Raw genomic sequence first — 14,992 nt, 5'->3', positions numbered from 1 at the left:
TGGAGGGTGGACAGGGAATGGTAGCCGGTGGACAGTGAAGGGTGGAGGCTGATGGCTGCTCATCTTCACCAGGTCATGGTTGCTCCGTGGTGGCGCAATTGCCACAGCGTAAACGTGGACGTTGATATGCACAGGTGCAACACAGGTCAAACACACATGAAGTGACAGCAGCAGGTGCAGAGTAGTAGGCATGCAGGCAGGCATGAAGGGCTGGTAGATAGGCAGGAAGGGGCGGGGGTAGGCGGGTAGTAGGGGCCCAGGTAGGGGCTAGGGTACATGCATGAGGGTACCATGCATGCTATGCATGCCCTCCCTTCCATCCCCAATCTGCACTCGCGCATTTCTTTGTGCTGCATATCTGTACGTGCAGTGTGCGCGGCGTGCAGTGTGGGCGTGGCGGTTTCAGTGAGAGGTGGCGGTGGCTGTGTGTGTTAAGGTTGGGTGAGGGGTGTCGGCATGTATCCTACCCCCCTACCCCACATCCCCCCAACAGCGACCTGCCAGCTCGCTGTTAATATCTGGCATACTGCTGCATAGTGCGGTGTACTCGGCTAATTATGTGTGAAAATATCCAGTTGTCAGTTGGCCCGGCCGGATGTGTGTGCGCGCGCGGCGGTGGGGTGAATTCGGCCAAGCTGGGTCGGCGGTTGACACTACCACCTTACCGCCCTCCGCATTATTCCGCCGCGGTGGAGTTGATGCGAGGTTGCACGTTGTTGAAGTGACAGCAGCAGGTGCAGAGTAGTAGGCATGCAGGCAGGAAGGGCGGGTAGGCAGGAAGGGGCGGGGGTGGGCGGGTAGTAGGGGCCCAGGTAGGGGCTAGGGTACATGAGGGTACCATGCATGCTATGCATGCCCCCCCTTCCATCCCCAACCATCGATCACGCATTTCTTTGTGCTGCATATCTGTACGTACAGTGTGCGCGGCGTGCAGTGTGGGCGTGGCAGTTTCCGTGGGAGGCGGGGGCGGCGGCGTGTGTTAAGGTTGGGTGAGCGGTGTCGGCACGTATCCTACCCCCCTACCCCACATGCCCCCAACAGCGAGCTGCCAAGTCGCTGTTAATATCAGGCATACTGCTGCATAGTGTTGCGCACTCGGCGAATTATGTGTGAAAATATCCCGTTGTTAGTTGGCCTGGGCGGACGTGTGTGTGCGTGCGGTGGTGGGGTGAAGTCGGCCAAGCTGGGCCGGCGGTTGGCACCACCACCTTGTCGCCCGCCCCAATATTCAGCCGCTTGGAAATATATTGTGATTGTGGTGTGGCACGTGTGGGCGTGCGTACACGAGCGCAACAAGGGCCCCCCTGGCCAAAGTGGTGTCAACCGCCGCGCCTGTGCGGCACCGCCGTTCCGCGCTGTCTCGCGCATTCCGCCCGCTCCCACGTCGGGACCGCTGTGCCAATTGTGTTGCTGATGGGTGTGTGTGTGGCCGTCGTCGGCGCCGAGGCGGGGGTCATATACTTGCGTATTCATGGAAACCCAACCGTTACCAAATGGCCACCTCGGTGCCTGATCAGGCCAGGGTACCAGTGTGGTGAGCGTAGAGCTAAAGCTCTACCAGGGTTGGACGTTATTGGAGTGACAGCAGCAACTGCATAGTGGTAGGCATGCAGGCAGAAAGGGGGGTAGGCAGCAACTGCGGTAGGTAGGCAGGTAGGGGCCCAGGTAGGGGCTAGGGTACATGAGGGTACCATGCATGCTATGCATGCCCCCCCTTCCATCCCCTACGTGCACTCCCACATTTCTTTGTGCTGCATATCTGTACGTGCAGTGTGCGTGGCGTGCAGTGTGGGCGTGGCGGTTTCAGTGGGAGGCGACGGCGGTAGCGTGTGTTAAGGTTGGGTGAGCGGTGTCGGCATGCATCCTACCCCCTTACCCTACATCCCCCCAACAGCGAGCTGCCAGGTCGCTGTTCATGTGTGGCATACTGCTGCATAGTGCGGTGCACTCTACTAATTATGTGTGAAAATATCCCGTTGTCAGTTGGCCTGGGCGGGCGTGTGCGTGTGCGCGGCGGTGGGGTGAAGTCGGCCAAGCTGGGCCGGCGGTTGGCACCACCACCTTATCGCCCTCCCCAATATTCCGCCGCTTGGAAATATATTGTGGTTGTGGTGTGGTACGTGTGGGTGTGTGTACACGAGCGCAACAAGGCCCCCCTGGGCCAAAGTGGTGTCAACCGCCACGCCTGTGGGGCACTGCCGTTCTGCTCTGTGTCGCGCATTCTGCCCTCTCCCACGTCGGGACCGCTGCGCCAATTGTGCTGCCAGTGGGTGGGTGTGTGGCGCTCATCGGCGTTGAGGCGGGGGTCATATACTTGCGTATTCCGGGAAACCCAACTGTTACCAAATGGGCACCTCGGCGCCTGATCAGGCCAGGGTACCAGTGTGGTGAGCGTAGAGCTAAAGCTCTACCATGCAAAATTAAATCAGGCAGGCTCTGAATCCGTGCGGGCCAGCCGTACGGGCAAGTGGGCCAAATTGGGGTAGGCTGGCACTTAGGCACATTCCGAGCTACGCAGGATGTGGACCAACGGTGTTGCTCTTCCGGACCCGCCTCGCCCCAGTTCCTGTCCCGCCCCCGAGCACCACCTCCCCACCTGTGGTATATGATGTCCACAGTGGCCTTGGTGACTGTCTTGCCGTTGATGAGCGCCGCGTCCTTGCACAGCTTGGCGAACTGGTGGCTCAGCATGTCCTCGTTGCGCCCGCCCACGGCGCCGCGGCCGAAGCTGCAGTACTTTACAAAGATGTTGAACAGCGCAGCGCCTGCGTGTGTGTGTGTGTGTGTGTGTGTGTGTGTGTGTGTGTGTGTATGTGTGTGTGTGTGTGTGTGTGTGTGTGTGTGCGTGTGCGTATGAGGGCGTCCAAGGCAGGAGAATGTGCGAGGTGGGGAGGGGCGAGGGGGAAGGGATGAGGTGGAACGGGTTGGCGCGAGAGGGTCTGGACGACCCAATTCGTTGGTGTGTTGCGGGTTGGCACACCCCAGGAAGCGCCTCTCCCGCCCACCTGGGTTGACGCCGGTGCGTGTGACGGGGAACCGGAAACACAGCTTGCCGTAGAAGTACATGTAGAACTCATCTGGAGGGTCGGGGGCGGGGGCAAGGCGAGGTGAGGGCAAGCCAACAAGTTCAATCAGTCGGGAAGGGAACACGTGCAGGGCGCCACCCCATTGCCCTCGCCATCAATCGCCGTAGCTGCAGCCGGTGCGACACCATCGCCCAAACAATGGCCCCAGCCCGCGCCCCGCCACACGCGACCTCCAACCACAGTCACGCCCCTTCCCGCCCCAGAAGAAATGGGACCTCTTTGTTGGACTCGGTTGGCATGCCCCCCAAAACAAAAATAAAACCCACCCCGCGCGCCCTCCTCTCCCTCCCACCCCCTCACCAATGGACAACATCTCGCCGCCGCCGGCCAGGTCCGCCCGGTCAAACTCCGCCGCCACCCAGCGCCGCCACTCCTCCCGCTCGCGCCTCAGCTCCGGCGTCAGCTCCCCCTGCGCCTTCAGCTCCGCCACCAGCACCTCCTCCGCCGCCACCTTGGCAGCCTCCTCCGCCAGCTCCTGCTTCACCCGGGCCATGGCCGTGTGTATCTCCTCCAGGGCCTCCCGGGGTGTGGAGGGCTGCTCAGTGGCGGCGGTGAGTTTGGACTCCAGCGCAGCCAGAGCCGCCTCCCGCCGCTTCCTGATGGGTGGGAGGTGGGGAGGCTCGTGCGGATGAGGAGGGGGTTATATGCCCGAGCCGAATGAGGAGGGGGCGGGTGGCAGGAGACAGCAGGGGGCATGCTGGCACGATGGACCAAGGAACTCCAACTATGCCGGGCAAGGTTAAGTGTGTGAGGTTGTTGTCCTGCTCCTCTGCCTGCCCGCTTGCCCCGCACACAGGAAGACCACATCGCTACAGGCCCGCTGCCGCCGCCCCGCCCCGCCCCCGCCCCCGCTGCCGGCCGGCCGGCCTGCCTCACTTGCGCGCCTGTGCCTTTTCCAGCCTCCACTCGGGGTCCTCCTCCTGCGGGAAGTGGTGTGGGCGGCCCTCCAGGTCGCGGAGCATGCGGCTGAACTCCGCCAGAGCCACTGAGCCGTTGTTGTCCTGGGGGGGCAGAGGGAGGGGCAGGGGCAGGACACCGCGGAAGGCGTGGAGGGTTGGCGAAGCGGCGAGGGAGGTGCGGGGGCGGGGAGGCCGGGGAAGATCCAGCGGTGCGGTGAGGCCACACACGGCACTACCCGTGTCGCCAGTCCACCACCGATGCTGTGCAGGTGGGCAACTACCAGCTGCCCCCCCCAATGTGCCGCCCCTCCCCCACTGCCGCACCTTGTCGTACAGCCGGAACAGCTCAAAGGGCGTGGGGATGTCGCAGCGCGTCTGCGTGCGCCGGCTGCCGCTGTGCTGCAGGCCCGGCCCCGGTCCCAGCCGCCCCACCCGTGAAGCTCCAGGCGAGTCGGTCGGCTGCGGCGGCCGCAGGCTGGTGTCGGGGGAGAAGGTGACGTGGTGGGGCGACGGAGGCACGGCGCCAGACACAGAGCCCGGCGCGCCCACGGGTGTGGCGTGCCCGGACACCGGCTGCGAGCCCGGCCCCCTCGTGCTGCCTGGTGGCGGGGTCGCGCCGCCGCCACTGGCGCGAGGCAGCGACGCCAGAGAGGCAGCTGGCTTGGCGGCTGGCTTGGCGGCGCTGGGTGTGGTGGGAGACAGCTCCCCCCGCGAATGGCTGGGCCCCAGTATGTCGCCGAACTCGTCCGAGTTGTATGAGTTGGAGTTACCGTCGCCGCCGCCGCTTCCGCCTGTGCCGCCTGCTCCCACGCCTGTGCCCGACACACTGGGGGCTACACTGGCTGGCGGGGTGCTGCGGCGGGAGACGGGCGCTGCGGCGGAGGCGGGTGTGGTGCCGGCGGCGGAGCCGGGCCGTGCGCCCGAGGCGGTGCCTGGCCGTGATGGCGGCTTGCTGGGGGTCTTGGAGGCGCTGGGTCCCAGGTCGTTAGCGGACACGCTGCCGCTGAGGCCGCCGCTGAGCTCCGCACCCGACTTCTCAGGTGCCACGGAGGCGGGCCGGCTGGGGGGCTTCGAGGCAGGCGCCCGCACGCTGGGGGGCTTGGACGCCGCCACCGGTTTAGAGTCGGTGCGGCCCGTTAGACCGGCCCCGGACTCGCTCGGCTCACTGAACAGGTCTCCCCCCGACTCGTCGAGCGTCACGGACGTTGGCTTGCTGCCGGGCTGGCCTGTAGACGGGAACTTGGCGCCCGCGCCCGCGGGATTGGCGGACATATCGACTGACCCACTCAGGTCCGCATCATCCTCAATTTCGTAGGATTCGTCTCCTGCGCTGTCGCCGAGCTCCTTATTCAATGCATCCATGTCCAAGTCGTCATCGTCGCCTTTGCCCATGGTAATGAGCTTGTTTTGAGCCAAATGAACGAGTCAAGTCTTGCGACTACTGTGTCATGCTTGCAACGATGCTCGCTTCGATGATGTTACAGGCCCCCGCGGCCTTTCATTCAAAACACCCAGTTTAGCTAGAAGCAGAGTACAATAGAAGTTGGAAGCCACCCAGCCAGTAAAGCTGGCTGAGGCCCACCATGACTGAGCACTCAAGCACGCGGGCGTGGCGAACCCTAGACAACTTGGACCCTCCCGGCACGCCCGGCCTTCGCCCAGCCAACTTTTTGGTGGCCAGCCCACTCAAGTACCCTTTCCCCCACAACTGTCATGAGGAAAAAAACTACTTTTGGGTGGTTGCTTCCTCCAGCAAGCGCATGCACGACTGACCGCGACTCAAAGCCAAGCTCAAAGCCCATGCGGCCACTGCCTGCACGAAACAAACACCCCTCTAAAACGGAAAGGCTGCTGTCACCTGCGGGGCTGAGTAGGCTTCGACATTGGGCGGCATACCCTTTGTCAGGTCTCCTAGGGCGTCGTGAACGAGGTTGTCGGTCCGAGCCAGGTCGCAAAGGTCACCATGGTTGCTGTTGAGATGCCTTGCAGGGCTACATTCTGGCTCAAAATGCTTACTAATCTGTGGACCGTTCTAAGAACCGTGCCGCCGTCTAAACGACGCGCCGAAGTCCATGCAGGCCTACGATGACTTCAGCCGGGGGGGAGGGCAGCCGGGGGGCGATTCTATTATTCTAAGTATCAGCCCAACACCGACTGGAGGGGGTGGCCCTACATACACCTGCGCATGGGGCGCCGTCTCCCTGGAGGCGAGGCGAGGCAAGCGGGGACATACCTATCGCTCTCTGTGGTGATTCAAGGAGGCAACATGGGGGGCTGGGAGGCAGTGTTAGTCATAGCTGCCATCTCTGGAGCATCTCCACCATCAACCACAGTCTTATGTTCCGATCGGCCACTCAGCCGCCAACTTGCCAGCTATCATCAGGTATAGGTTATGGGTAGTCGCCGCATAGGCCCACGCAGCTGCAGCGACGTGGGCGTCACGACACGACACACCGCGCTGCACCACAAAACGACAAGCCGTTAGCACGGGTGAAGGCCGCGGAGGCTAGAGCCCAAGGCCTGAGGCTAGGATATCGATGCCGAAAACGAAGACAAGTACGTGCATGCCTTTGTGTGCATCGCGCACCTGGCGCTGAGGCGATGTTCTCAGTTGTCGTTCTCGTGCGGCATGGCAGTTTGTCGCGTTCCTATACCGGAGACAAGTTGTCCTCTACAATACACTCTACTAGGTAACTCACACAGGCTGACTGGCTTGACAAGGAGCAACTTGGTGGTCACGCATTACAGTGACCTTGCACTCTAGTGTTGACGTTTCTTCCTCTATCAACCTCTTACCTTAAGGGCTCGCTTGGATACTGGAGGAGCAAACATTCCCGCAAACGCCCTGTGCGCCACAGTAGGCGCGCGCAGCGGATTCCTTTGAGCGCATTCTGAATTTCAGCGTGCTGAAATTCAGAACCTACACCGCGTGCCCTTGCCAAGCTGAAGATCGTTGCCTACGCATCGTTGTGGGCTCCTGGAGCGTGCGTGGGACCTGTCGTTCCAGCTGAGCACTCAGACTCCTGACACAGGACTACTAGTATGCTGTGTGGGAAACCGCCAAACCTCAGGCTTGAGCGTTCAGAGCTGGATGATGAGCGAGTGGAGCGCTCCAAGGCCTTCACTGGTCCCTCACCTCGCAACTCGCCCCAAGTTCAAGACATTAACGACTCCCAGGAACTGAGCGACGTCTTCAGAACCTCGACCGCCCCTTTCGAGCCCCCTGATGTCCCGACGGTGAGGTTTTAGGGCTCACTACGCAGACCTGCAGTTGTACAATGTGCGAGCCCTCGCCCGCTCGTTCACGCGGTTGTCATGACGCCGCTCAACCGCCCTCCGACACGAACCCGACAGGCTCCTTTCGAGCCGCCAAGCCTGCTGATACGCCCAAGGCTCTCAGTGCTGGGCGTGGCGGCATTAGACAGCCCAGCTGTCGAATGCTACTCCCCAGAGCCCATGCAGCACTGGCGAGCGCGGCCCGGGACGCGCGGCGGGCACGGGGACGCGCCCCCCACCGGCACAGGGTCGCTGCTGCCACCCGCCTCCGCCTCCTCAGCCGCCGCCCAGCCCTCCGGCCGCACTGCCGGCCTGGGCTATGCGCACAGCCTGGTGTACGCACAGCGCGCTCTGCTGGGCAGCCCTGGGAGTGGCGCCGACCACAGCGGCTCGGGCGGCGGCAGCCCCCACAGCGGCCACAGCGTCGCGTCATGCCCCTCGCCCCACCGCCAGTCCACACCCAACCTCAGCGTGCCCGCCTATGCATACGACGGCAGCAGCGGAGCCGGGCCGGCGGACGGCGGCGCCAACAGCGGCAGCACCACCACCGCCCGACCCTCCCCCCTGGCCCGGCGACTGGTCGCGCGCTACATGTCCCGAGCCCGCTACGGCAGCAGCGGCGGCAGCGGCCGCCCCGGGGCCCCACCAGCCCCACACGCCCCCAACGCGCTGCACCACATGTTGCTCCACGGGGCGTCGGTCGCGCCGGTCGAACACGAGGGCGGTCAGCGCTGGGGCCGCCCCGGCCGCGCTGCCACACTGCCCGTGGACGTGCGCGAGGAGCCCGAGGCCGAGGCCGAGGCCGAGGAGGGCCAGGGGCGCCAGCCGCGGCAGCAGCACAGTGGCTGGGTGCTGACCCTGGCCCGTGCCGCCACTGCCACCGAGCTGTTCCCCGAGCTGGGCCTGGGGTCGCAGGCTGACAGTGGCCACAGCGGCGACATTGTGTCGGCCGCTGCCTTCGCCGCCGCCACACCCTTCACCACCGCCTCCTCGGCACCGACGCAGCTGGTCCTCACCACCAGCATGCCCACGGCGGGGAGCAACAGGGCGCAAGAGCTGCTGGGGGCGGGGCCGCAGCAGGGGGCGCCAGCTGCGGCGTCAGTGCCCTACAGCCGCAGGTCCCTCGAGCTGAGCCACCTGCGTGTGGGAGGTAGCCTCGTGATGAGCAAGTCCGTCGGAAGCACGGGCGCGGGTGCCGCCGCGGCTGCGGGTGTGTGCGGGCCGGACCAGCTGGCCCCGCGGCCGCCGCGTCGCCTCAGCAACAGCGGCCGCAGGATGTCCCTCCTGCAGCCGCAGGCGCAGGAGCCCCACCTCCAGCGGCCACAGCCTCAGCCGCTGCCGCAGTCGCAGTCGCAGCCCTTGGGTTTTGTGTCGGCGCTCCTCCGCAACGGCGCGGCAGTCATGGACAAGCTGCGCGGCCGGGCGGCGCCAGGTGCGGCTGCGGCTGCGGCTGCGGCTGCGGCTGCGGCTGCGGCTGAGCGGTACGCCCCGGAGCCGCTGCAGGGCGTGTCCTCGGCCCCTCTGGAGCTGGTTGGCAGCTGGGGCCCGGAGCGGGGCGAGGGCAGCAGTGGCCCCAGTTGGCCGCTGTCGCCGCCGCTGTCTGGGCCGCTGGAGCCGCTGATGGAGGAGGGGGAGCACCACCTGCACCTGCATCAACATGAACACCAGCTTCACCAGGACAAGCACCAGCACCAGCCGACGGCCGCACGCGAGCCCGAGCACGAGTCGGCGGAGGAGCATATGCAGCCATGTCAGCAGGCTCAGCAGCAGCAGGCGCAGCAGGCACAGCAGGCGCAGCAGGCACTGCAGCAGGAGCAGGAGCAGCCGGGGCTGGCCACTGGCGGTGCTGATGACTCCGAGAGCTGTGCGGAGTGCAGTCGTGCCAGCAGCGGCGGCCTGGGCGCCGCCGGCAGCAGTGCCAGTGTCAGCGCCAGCGGCACCAGTGGCAGCTACCAGCAGCTCACCCTCAGCCTGCGCAGCAGCGCCGGGCCCGACCCGCCGCAGCTGGCCAGCCTGCAGCAGCCGCAGCCGCAGGAGGGCGGGGCCCGCACCCCCAGCGCTGGACGCGTGGCGTCTACCCCTGACTGGCCTGAGAGCTCGCAGGCCACCGCTACCACTGAGTCCACACCGCCTTCCACCGCCGCGACACCCGCCATGGACCTCACCGCAGCCAGCCAGGTTGCGGAGTCTGCAGCCGAGTCAGACGCCGAGCGGCAGGCGGCGCCCAGCGGCGTGCGCGTGTCCGCCATCGCTGCGGCCTCACGGGCGGCGGCCAAGCAGCACCGGCAGCTGGAGGCTGCGCAGCTGCAGCCGGGGGTCGAGGTCGAGGTCGTGGCGGAGGGGGCGGCGGCGGTGGAGGTTGCGGCATGCTCACCCCGCGCCCCCGCCACCCCGCCTGCGGTGGCCACGCCGGCATCGCCGTTCGTGGCGGCGGACCGCCACGGCAGCACTACCCGCACCAGCAGCGGCGGCGGCAGGGCGGCAGGTGTCGGCGCGGAGGCCGCGGTGGCCATTGGCGCTGCCACTGCCGCCGCTGCCGGCACCGCCGAGGCCGATGACGGACTGGTGGCGGGCGACTCGCCCTCCGCCTCCCGCACCCTAGCCCTGCCGGTGCGGGCCACGGCGCCGCACGGCCCCTCCCTGGTCTCGGCGCACGGCCAGGCACAGGACGCCCCGCCGGCGCCGTGCCTACGCACTGCCGCTGCCGCTGCCGCCCGCACGCAACCGCCTGTAGCCGATGCTGCCACTACTGCCCGGGCGCTCTGCTCGGCGCCGCTGCAGGAGCTGGAGGTCCCTGGCGCGGCTGTAGCGGCCGTGTCCGCGGTGCCTGCGGGCCCCGTCACCGCTGACACCCTCTCGCCACCTGCGCCCGCCCCTGCACCTGCGTCACCCAGCAGCCAGCCCGCAGCGCAGCCGCAGCCTAATGCTGCTGCCGCCGCTACCACCACGCCTGCGGTGCCCTGCCCGCCTCCCTTCACGGCGCTGGCGCCGCCGCCGGAGCGCTCCCTGATGCACTGCTGGTCGGGCGCGCCTGCGGAGATGCGGCGGGGGTGCTGGGGCCGTGATGACTACCACCTCTCGCGGCAGCTGTACCAGGGATATGCCAGTGAGGTGTTCAAGGTGAGGCTGTGGAGCAAAGGGGAGGCGAGGGAGGGAAGGAGGGCCGTGTCCTCTGCTTTGTTGCCTCTCCCCGGCTTGCTTTTGCCACCCCTCTTCCACACCTCCCCACCATACTCAACAACCTTCCCTGCCACCTCCCCTTCCACCTCCCCTTCCATCTCCCCTTCCACCTCCCCTGCCTCCTCATCTGCCTTCTCCTGCCCCAGGCGGTGTGCCTCAAGAGCGGGCAGGACGTGGTCCTCAAGGCCTACTGCCTGCCCAGCCTCACGCCCTTCCTCACGCACCAGGCGCTGAGGGAGGTGCACGTGCACAAGCGCCTGGCGCACCCGCACATCGTGCAGCTCATCGGCGCCTTCAGGGTGAGGGCGGGACGGCTGCGTGCGCCGGGGCCAGACGGGGCAGTAGTGGGCTGTGACCGGCAGCTCCCCGGCAGTCCTCCAGTGCTCGGCGTCCACCGCCCCCACCGCACCTGCGGATTGCCCTGCGCACGCACCCCTCCCCGCCACCCCATACACTCACACACACACACAAACACACAAACACTCATACACACACCCGCCACATCCCGCAGGAGGGCGACTTCCTGGTGCTGGTGCAGGAGTACGTGCGGGGCGGCAGCCTGGACCGGGCGCGGCGCAAGCTGCCCGCAGCGGGGCACCAGGCAGGGGCAGGAGGCGGAGGAGGGGGAGGCGCCGCTGCGGGCCGGCCTCGTCTGAGTGAGGCTCAGGCGCTGCACCTGGTGCTGCTGCCGCTGCTGAGGGCGCTGGGCTACCTGCACGCGCAGGGCATTGTGCACCGCGGTGAGCCCGGCGGCGGCCTGGGCGTACGCGTGTGTGTGTGTGTGTGTGTGTGTGTGTGTGTGTGTGTGTGTGTGTGTGTGTGTGTGTGTGTGTGTGTGTGTGTGTGTGTGTGTGTGTGTGTGTGTGTTAAACAAAGAATCAAACGGAACAAAATTCCGCCATACACGCGCGCGCAGTTACCAACAAATACCGACGCCGGTTACCGAGCTCCGCGTTTGTCGATGTTGCCCCAGTTGTCACCTTGAGTATACTCACCCGCATATGTTGCCTGGAACCCCCTACCCGGGCGTTTGGCATTCAGCCTCGTCTCCGAGGTGCGCCCGCATGCGCTGCCATGCTCCGCGTCGGCGACGCGCTACAACGTTTACCGGGCACGCCTAATCCCCGGTGTCTCGTCCATGTGTGTGTGTGTGTGTGTGTGTATGTGTGTGTGTGTGTGTGTGTGTGTGTGTGTGTGTGTTAAAAAACGAAACGAAAGCCCGCCCAGACGACGCCGGAGTTACTTACCGATACCTACCAATTTACCGAGCGTCGCGTGGTTGCCGTGACCCAGGTAGTCATACTTACCCGCGATAAGCCTGGAACCCCACGGGCGACCATTCGGCCTGACCCCGCGTTGCACCTGTATGCGTCCATGCTCCGCACCCTGGGCGCGCGAAACAACGTTTACCCAGCACGCCTAATTCCCAGATTCCCGCCCGCTGGTCGTAGTCGAGCTCACCTATAGGCAAATGTGGAAGCATGGGCATAGGGCGGCAGCGAGGAAGTGTCACGGGCATGTGAATGGCAACGGCGACAAGAGAGGCGGCGTGCAGCAGACAAGCTAGGTATCACGCGTCCCAAATCCCGCCCACTAAGTACAATAACACTATGGGAAGAGGGCGAGTTAGCGGTGGCACTGCGACTAAACGGGGTCAAGGCTGCATGGGGGACGTGGCGGGCGGCGGTTGCAGCGTTTCCAGACGTGTCAGGCGGGTGTGTGTGTGTGTGTGTGTGTGTGTGTGTGTGTGTGTGTGTGTGTGTGTGTGTGTACTGAACACACGGTGCCCGGCGGTCCTCCGTGTGTACCAGACCTATCCCATACGGCCTCGCCATGCACCACCAGAACCCTCCGCACCCTGCTCGTGCGTCCATACATACATCCATACGCACTCAACGGCTCCCCGTGTGCGCCCCCTGCTCCTGCTCCTGCTGTTGACGCCGCCTGCGGCTGCCACCCCCGCAGACATCAAGCCCGAGAACCTGCTGTTCACGCCCGACTGGCGCCTCAAGCTGTGCGACTTCGGCGTCAGCGTGTGTCTGTCGGAGGAGCGCGCCGTGACCCGCACCGGCTCGCGCGACTACATGGCGCCCGAGGTGACCACCTGCCCGCTCAAGAGGACGCCGGCGGACAACAAGGACTGCCCGCAGATGGCCTACACGCCCGCCGTGGACGTGTGGAGTCTGGGCGTGCTGGCCTATGAGCTGCTGGTGGGCTTCACGCCCTTCCCAGGAGGCCCGCCCGCACTCAAGGTGGTGGCAGCCGGGGCGGCGGCGGTGGCAGGGGGCGTGCCGCCGCTGGCGTTCCCCGGCGGGGTGTCGGCGGCCGCGCGTGGCTTTGTGGAGTCGTGCCTGCGGCTGCACCCTGGCGACCGGCCCACTGTGACGCAGCTGCTGCAGCACGAGTGGGTGCGCGCGGCAGTCAACGACGTGGCGGCAGTGGCGGGCGTGAAGGCAGCCCCGGAGGTGGAAGCCTCTGCGGCGGCAGAGGGCAAGCTCACGCCCGCAATGATCTGACTTGGTACATCCAATGCGCATATGGATGCATAACCCTGGCATTGCAGAGGTGTGAAGTAAAGCATTCTGGACAAAAGTTGTTTTGATTTCGCTGGCATTCCAGGGGCCTTAAGGGTTGTCGTTTACTGCCGGTCTTCGTGACGAGCATTGTTGCAGTTGTGGTTGCATGCGTGTTTTTGTGCAGTGTGGGTCTCTTGGGTGCGGTTTGCTTGTCTCCTTCCGCTGTTGCGGGCCTAAGCTTGTGGCACTTACCTTACAGTCGTGGTGCTTCTTCATCTGCACTCATGAACATCATCCGGGCCTTCCTGGCTTCCCCGTCCTCATGCGACACACACTGGCTGGCGCACTAGCTGGCTCACACTTCAAGGCGGTACCGCATACGCATTCAGTTTACATCGGTGCTTGGTTTGCGCTTGAGGGCTTGCTGTCCCCATGACGGCGAGAGGCTGCACCTAGCTAGATAGACCAACGCAAATGAGCAGGCGCTGCTGCACGTTGCTGCATGGTGCATGTATGGCCCTGCTATGTGGCCCTGCTGTGTGTGTGAGAGCACTGGGCGCTCCTCGGGACAGGTGGCGGATGGGTGGCTCCCGGGAATGGCTGGTTGGCGTGGCTGTGTGTCCGTATACCTCCCTTAGCACAGGGAACAATGTGAAGATCATGGTGGCAACATGCATGGACCTTTGCGGGTGCGGCTGCGGCCGCCCGGGGCCGCTTGACGTTTAGCTCATGTATTATGAGGGACGGAGTCCGCTGGCAATTGCCGGTGGGAAAGCAGGAGGAAACACAGCCTACGTGGAGGCGATACGTGGGCGCCCCTGTGAGTTGTTAACTTTCTAGGGGAGTAGTGTGCGGGACTCTTATATGTTGACAGGATGCTGCAGTTTCTTCTTCGTGTTGACGGGTGGCCGTGCACACACGCCGTGGCCGTGCAGGCGGGTGCTGCCGTGCAGGCGCACACGTGTGGGGGTGGCGACACACTGCACCGCCGCAACAATAAGCGCACCATGCGGCTCCGCGGCTGTGGGGCCAGCAGTGGGGCGATACCTGGTCGGGACAGGGCAGGAAGGCGCATGTACGCGCAACGCATTGGTGGGGGAAGTTGTTTGTGCTGTGTGTGAATGTGAATGTGTGCTGCAGGATGTGGCAAAACCAGGTGTGTATCGCCGCTTTCGCACGTGTGGACAGTGGGTGTACCGTACAGCCATGACAGGCGCATCCGCATCATGTTGCACCGCCACATCAACACTAGCAGTCATGACCCTGTGTCGCACGCTTGAGAGACTGGCTCATCGGAGTCTTGTGACGGTGACGGGGGTGTGTGACACACGCGTATGTGGTGTGTGTGTGTGTGTGTGTATCTGTGTGGTTGTGTGTGGGAAGAGTGGTAAGCGGCACCGGGTGACGGGCGGCACGGGTGCGTGCCCCCCTCACGGGGTTGGTGCGGCTGCAGGTGTGACTTCACGGGCGCATGGGACTGGTGGCCAGGCACTGCCCTCCTGGCAGGTGCCCCCGCGCTGCATGTGTTGAGGGGGCTGCTCAATCCAATGTGCAAGCCCGGCGCTTCTGGGACATGAAGCCCGCAAGATGCGATTACAGGCTGCATTGGGGTATTGTAGCCCTTGCCCCCGCACACTTGTTGTTTGTTGTTTACCTTGTGTGGGGGATGAAGAGCTTCGTGCAGACTCGCGGGAATGTGCTTTGGACTGTCTGGGTCTCTGGGATGTTACAGCAACTGTTCACGTCAATAAAAGGGCGTCGTGCTGTGTCGTACGGGCTCTGTAGTACAATATGATTGCAGCAACCGATGCGGTGAAAGGTGGCAATAAAGTTGCTTTGGCTGGCATCATGCGGTCGTGGCCTTGTCACCTTGTGGGCGCCGCCCCTGCACCTCTTGAGGCGGTGCGGGCCCCTGCAGCTGCTGCGACCGCTGCTGCCAGTGACGCGGCGCCCTGGTCGCCAGGGACACGGGGGCCACAGTGAGCTCCGCGCTGTTACTGCTGATGCAACCTTGTAAGCCGCGAGTCGTCAGATC

At 64.9% G+C, this 14,992-nt stretch overlaps 2 protein-coding genes across 2 annotated transcripts in view; one reads left to right on the top strand and one right to left on the bottom strand.

Moving 5' to 3' along the window:
- Positions 1–5,559, bottom strand: part of CHLRE_02g141700v5 (uncharacterized protein) — a 10,284-nt gene extending 4,725 nt beyond the window's left edge. The window contains exons 1-5 of the mRNA XM_043060105.1: positions 4,310–5,559; positions 3,963–4,087; positions 3,387–3,682; positions 3,006–3,077; positions 2,597–2,765 (exon numbers count right to left, since the gene is read on the bottom strand). Coding sequence (XP_042927814.1) covers positions 2,597–2,765; positions 3,006–3,077; positions 3,387–3,682; positions 3,963–4,087; positions 4,310–5,377 — 1,730 coding nt within the window. The 5' untranslated portion in view covers positions 5,378–5,559. The remainder of the gene's footprint in view (positions 1–2,596; positions 2,766–3,005; positions 3,078–3,386; positions 3,683–3,962; positions 4,088–4,309) is intronic.
- Positions 5,560–6,473: 914 nt separating this feature from the next.
- Positions 6,474–14,986, top strand: CHLRE_02g141800v5 (uncharacterized protein). Its single transcript, XM_043060113.1, has 5 exons — positions 6,474–7,222; positions 7,340–10,381; positions 10,588–10,740; positions 10,953–11,181; positions 12,407–14,986. Exons 2-5 carry the CDS (start codon positions 7,442–7,444, stop codon positions 12,955–12,957), a joined length of 3,873 nt encoding a protein of 1,290 aa, XP_042927813.1. The 5' UTR covers positions 6,474–7,222; positions 7,340–7,441; the 3' UTR covers positions 12,958–14,986.
- The last annotated feature ends 6 nt before the right edge of the window (positions 14,987–14,992 follow it).

Source organism: Chlamydomonas reinhardtii, chromosome 2, assembly GCF_000002595.2.
Source record: "Chlamydomonas reinhardtii strain CC-503 cw92 mt+ chromosome 2, whole genome shotgun sequence".
Taxonomy (NCBI): Eukaryota; Viridiplantae; Chlorophyta; class Chlorophyceae; order Chlamydomonadales; family Chlamydomonadaceae; genus Chlamydomonas; species Chlamydomonas reinhardtii.
The sequence above is the reverse complement of the archived record's forward strand: the minus strand, read 5'-3'. Positions and strand labels throughout refer to the sequence as shown.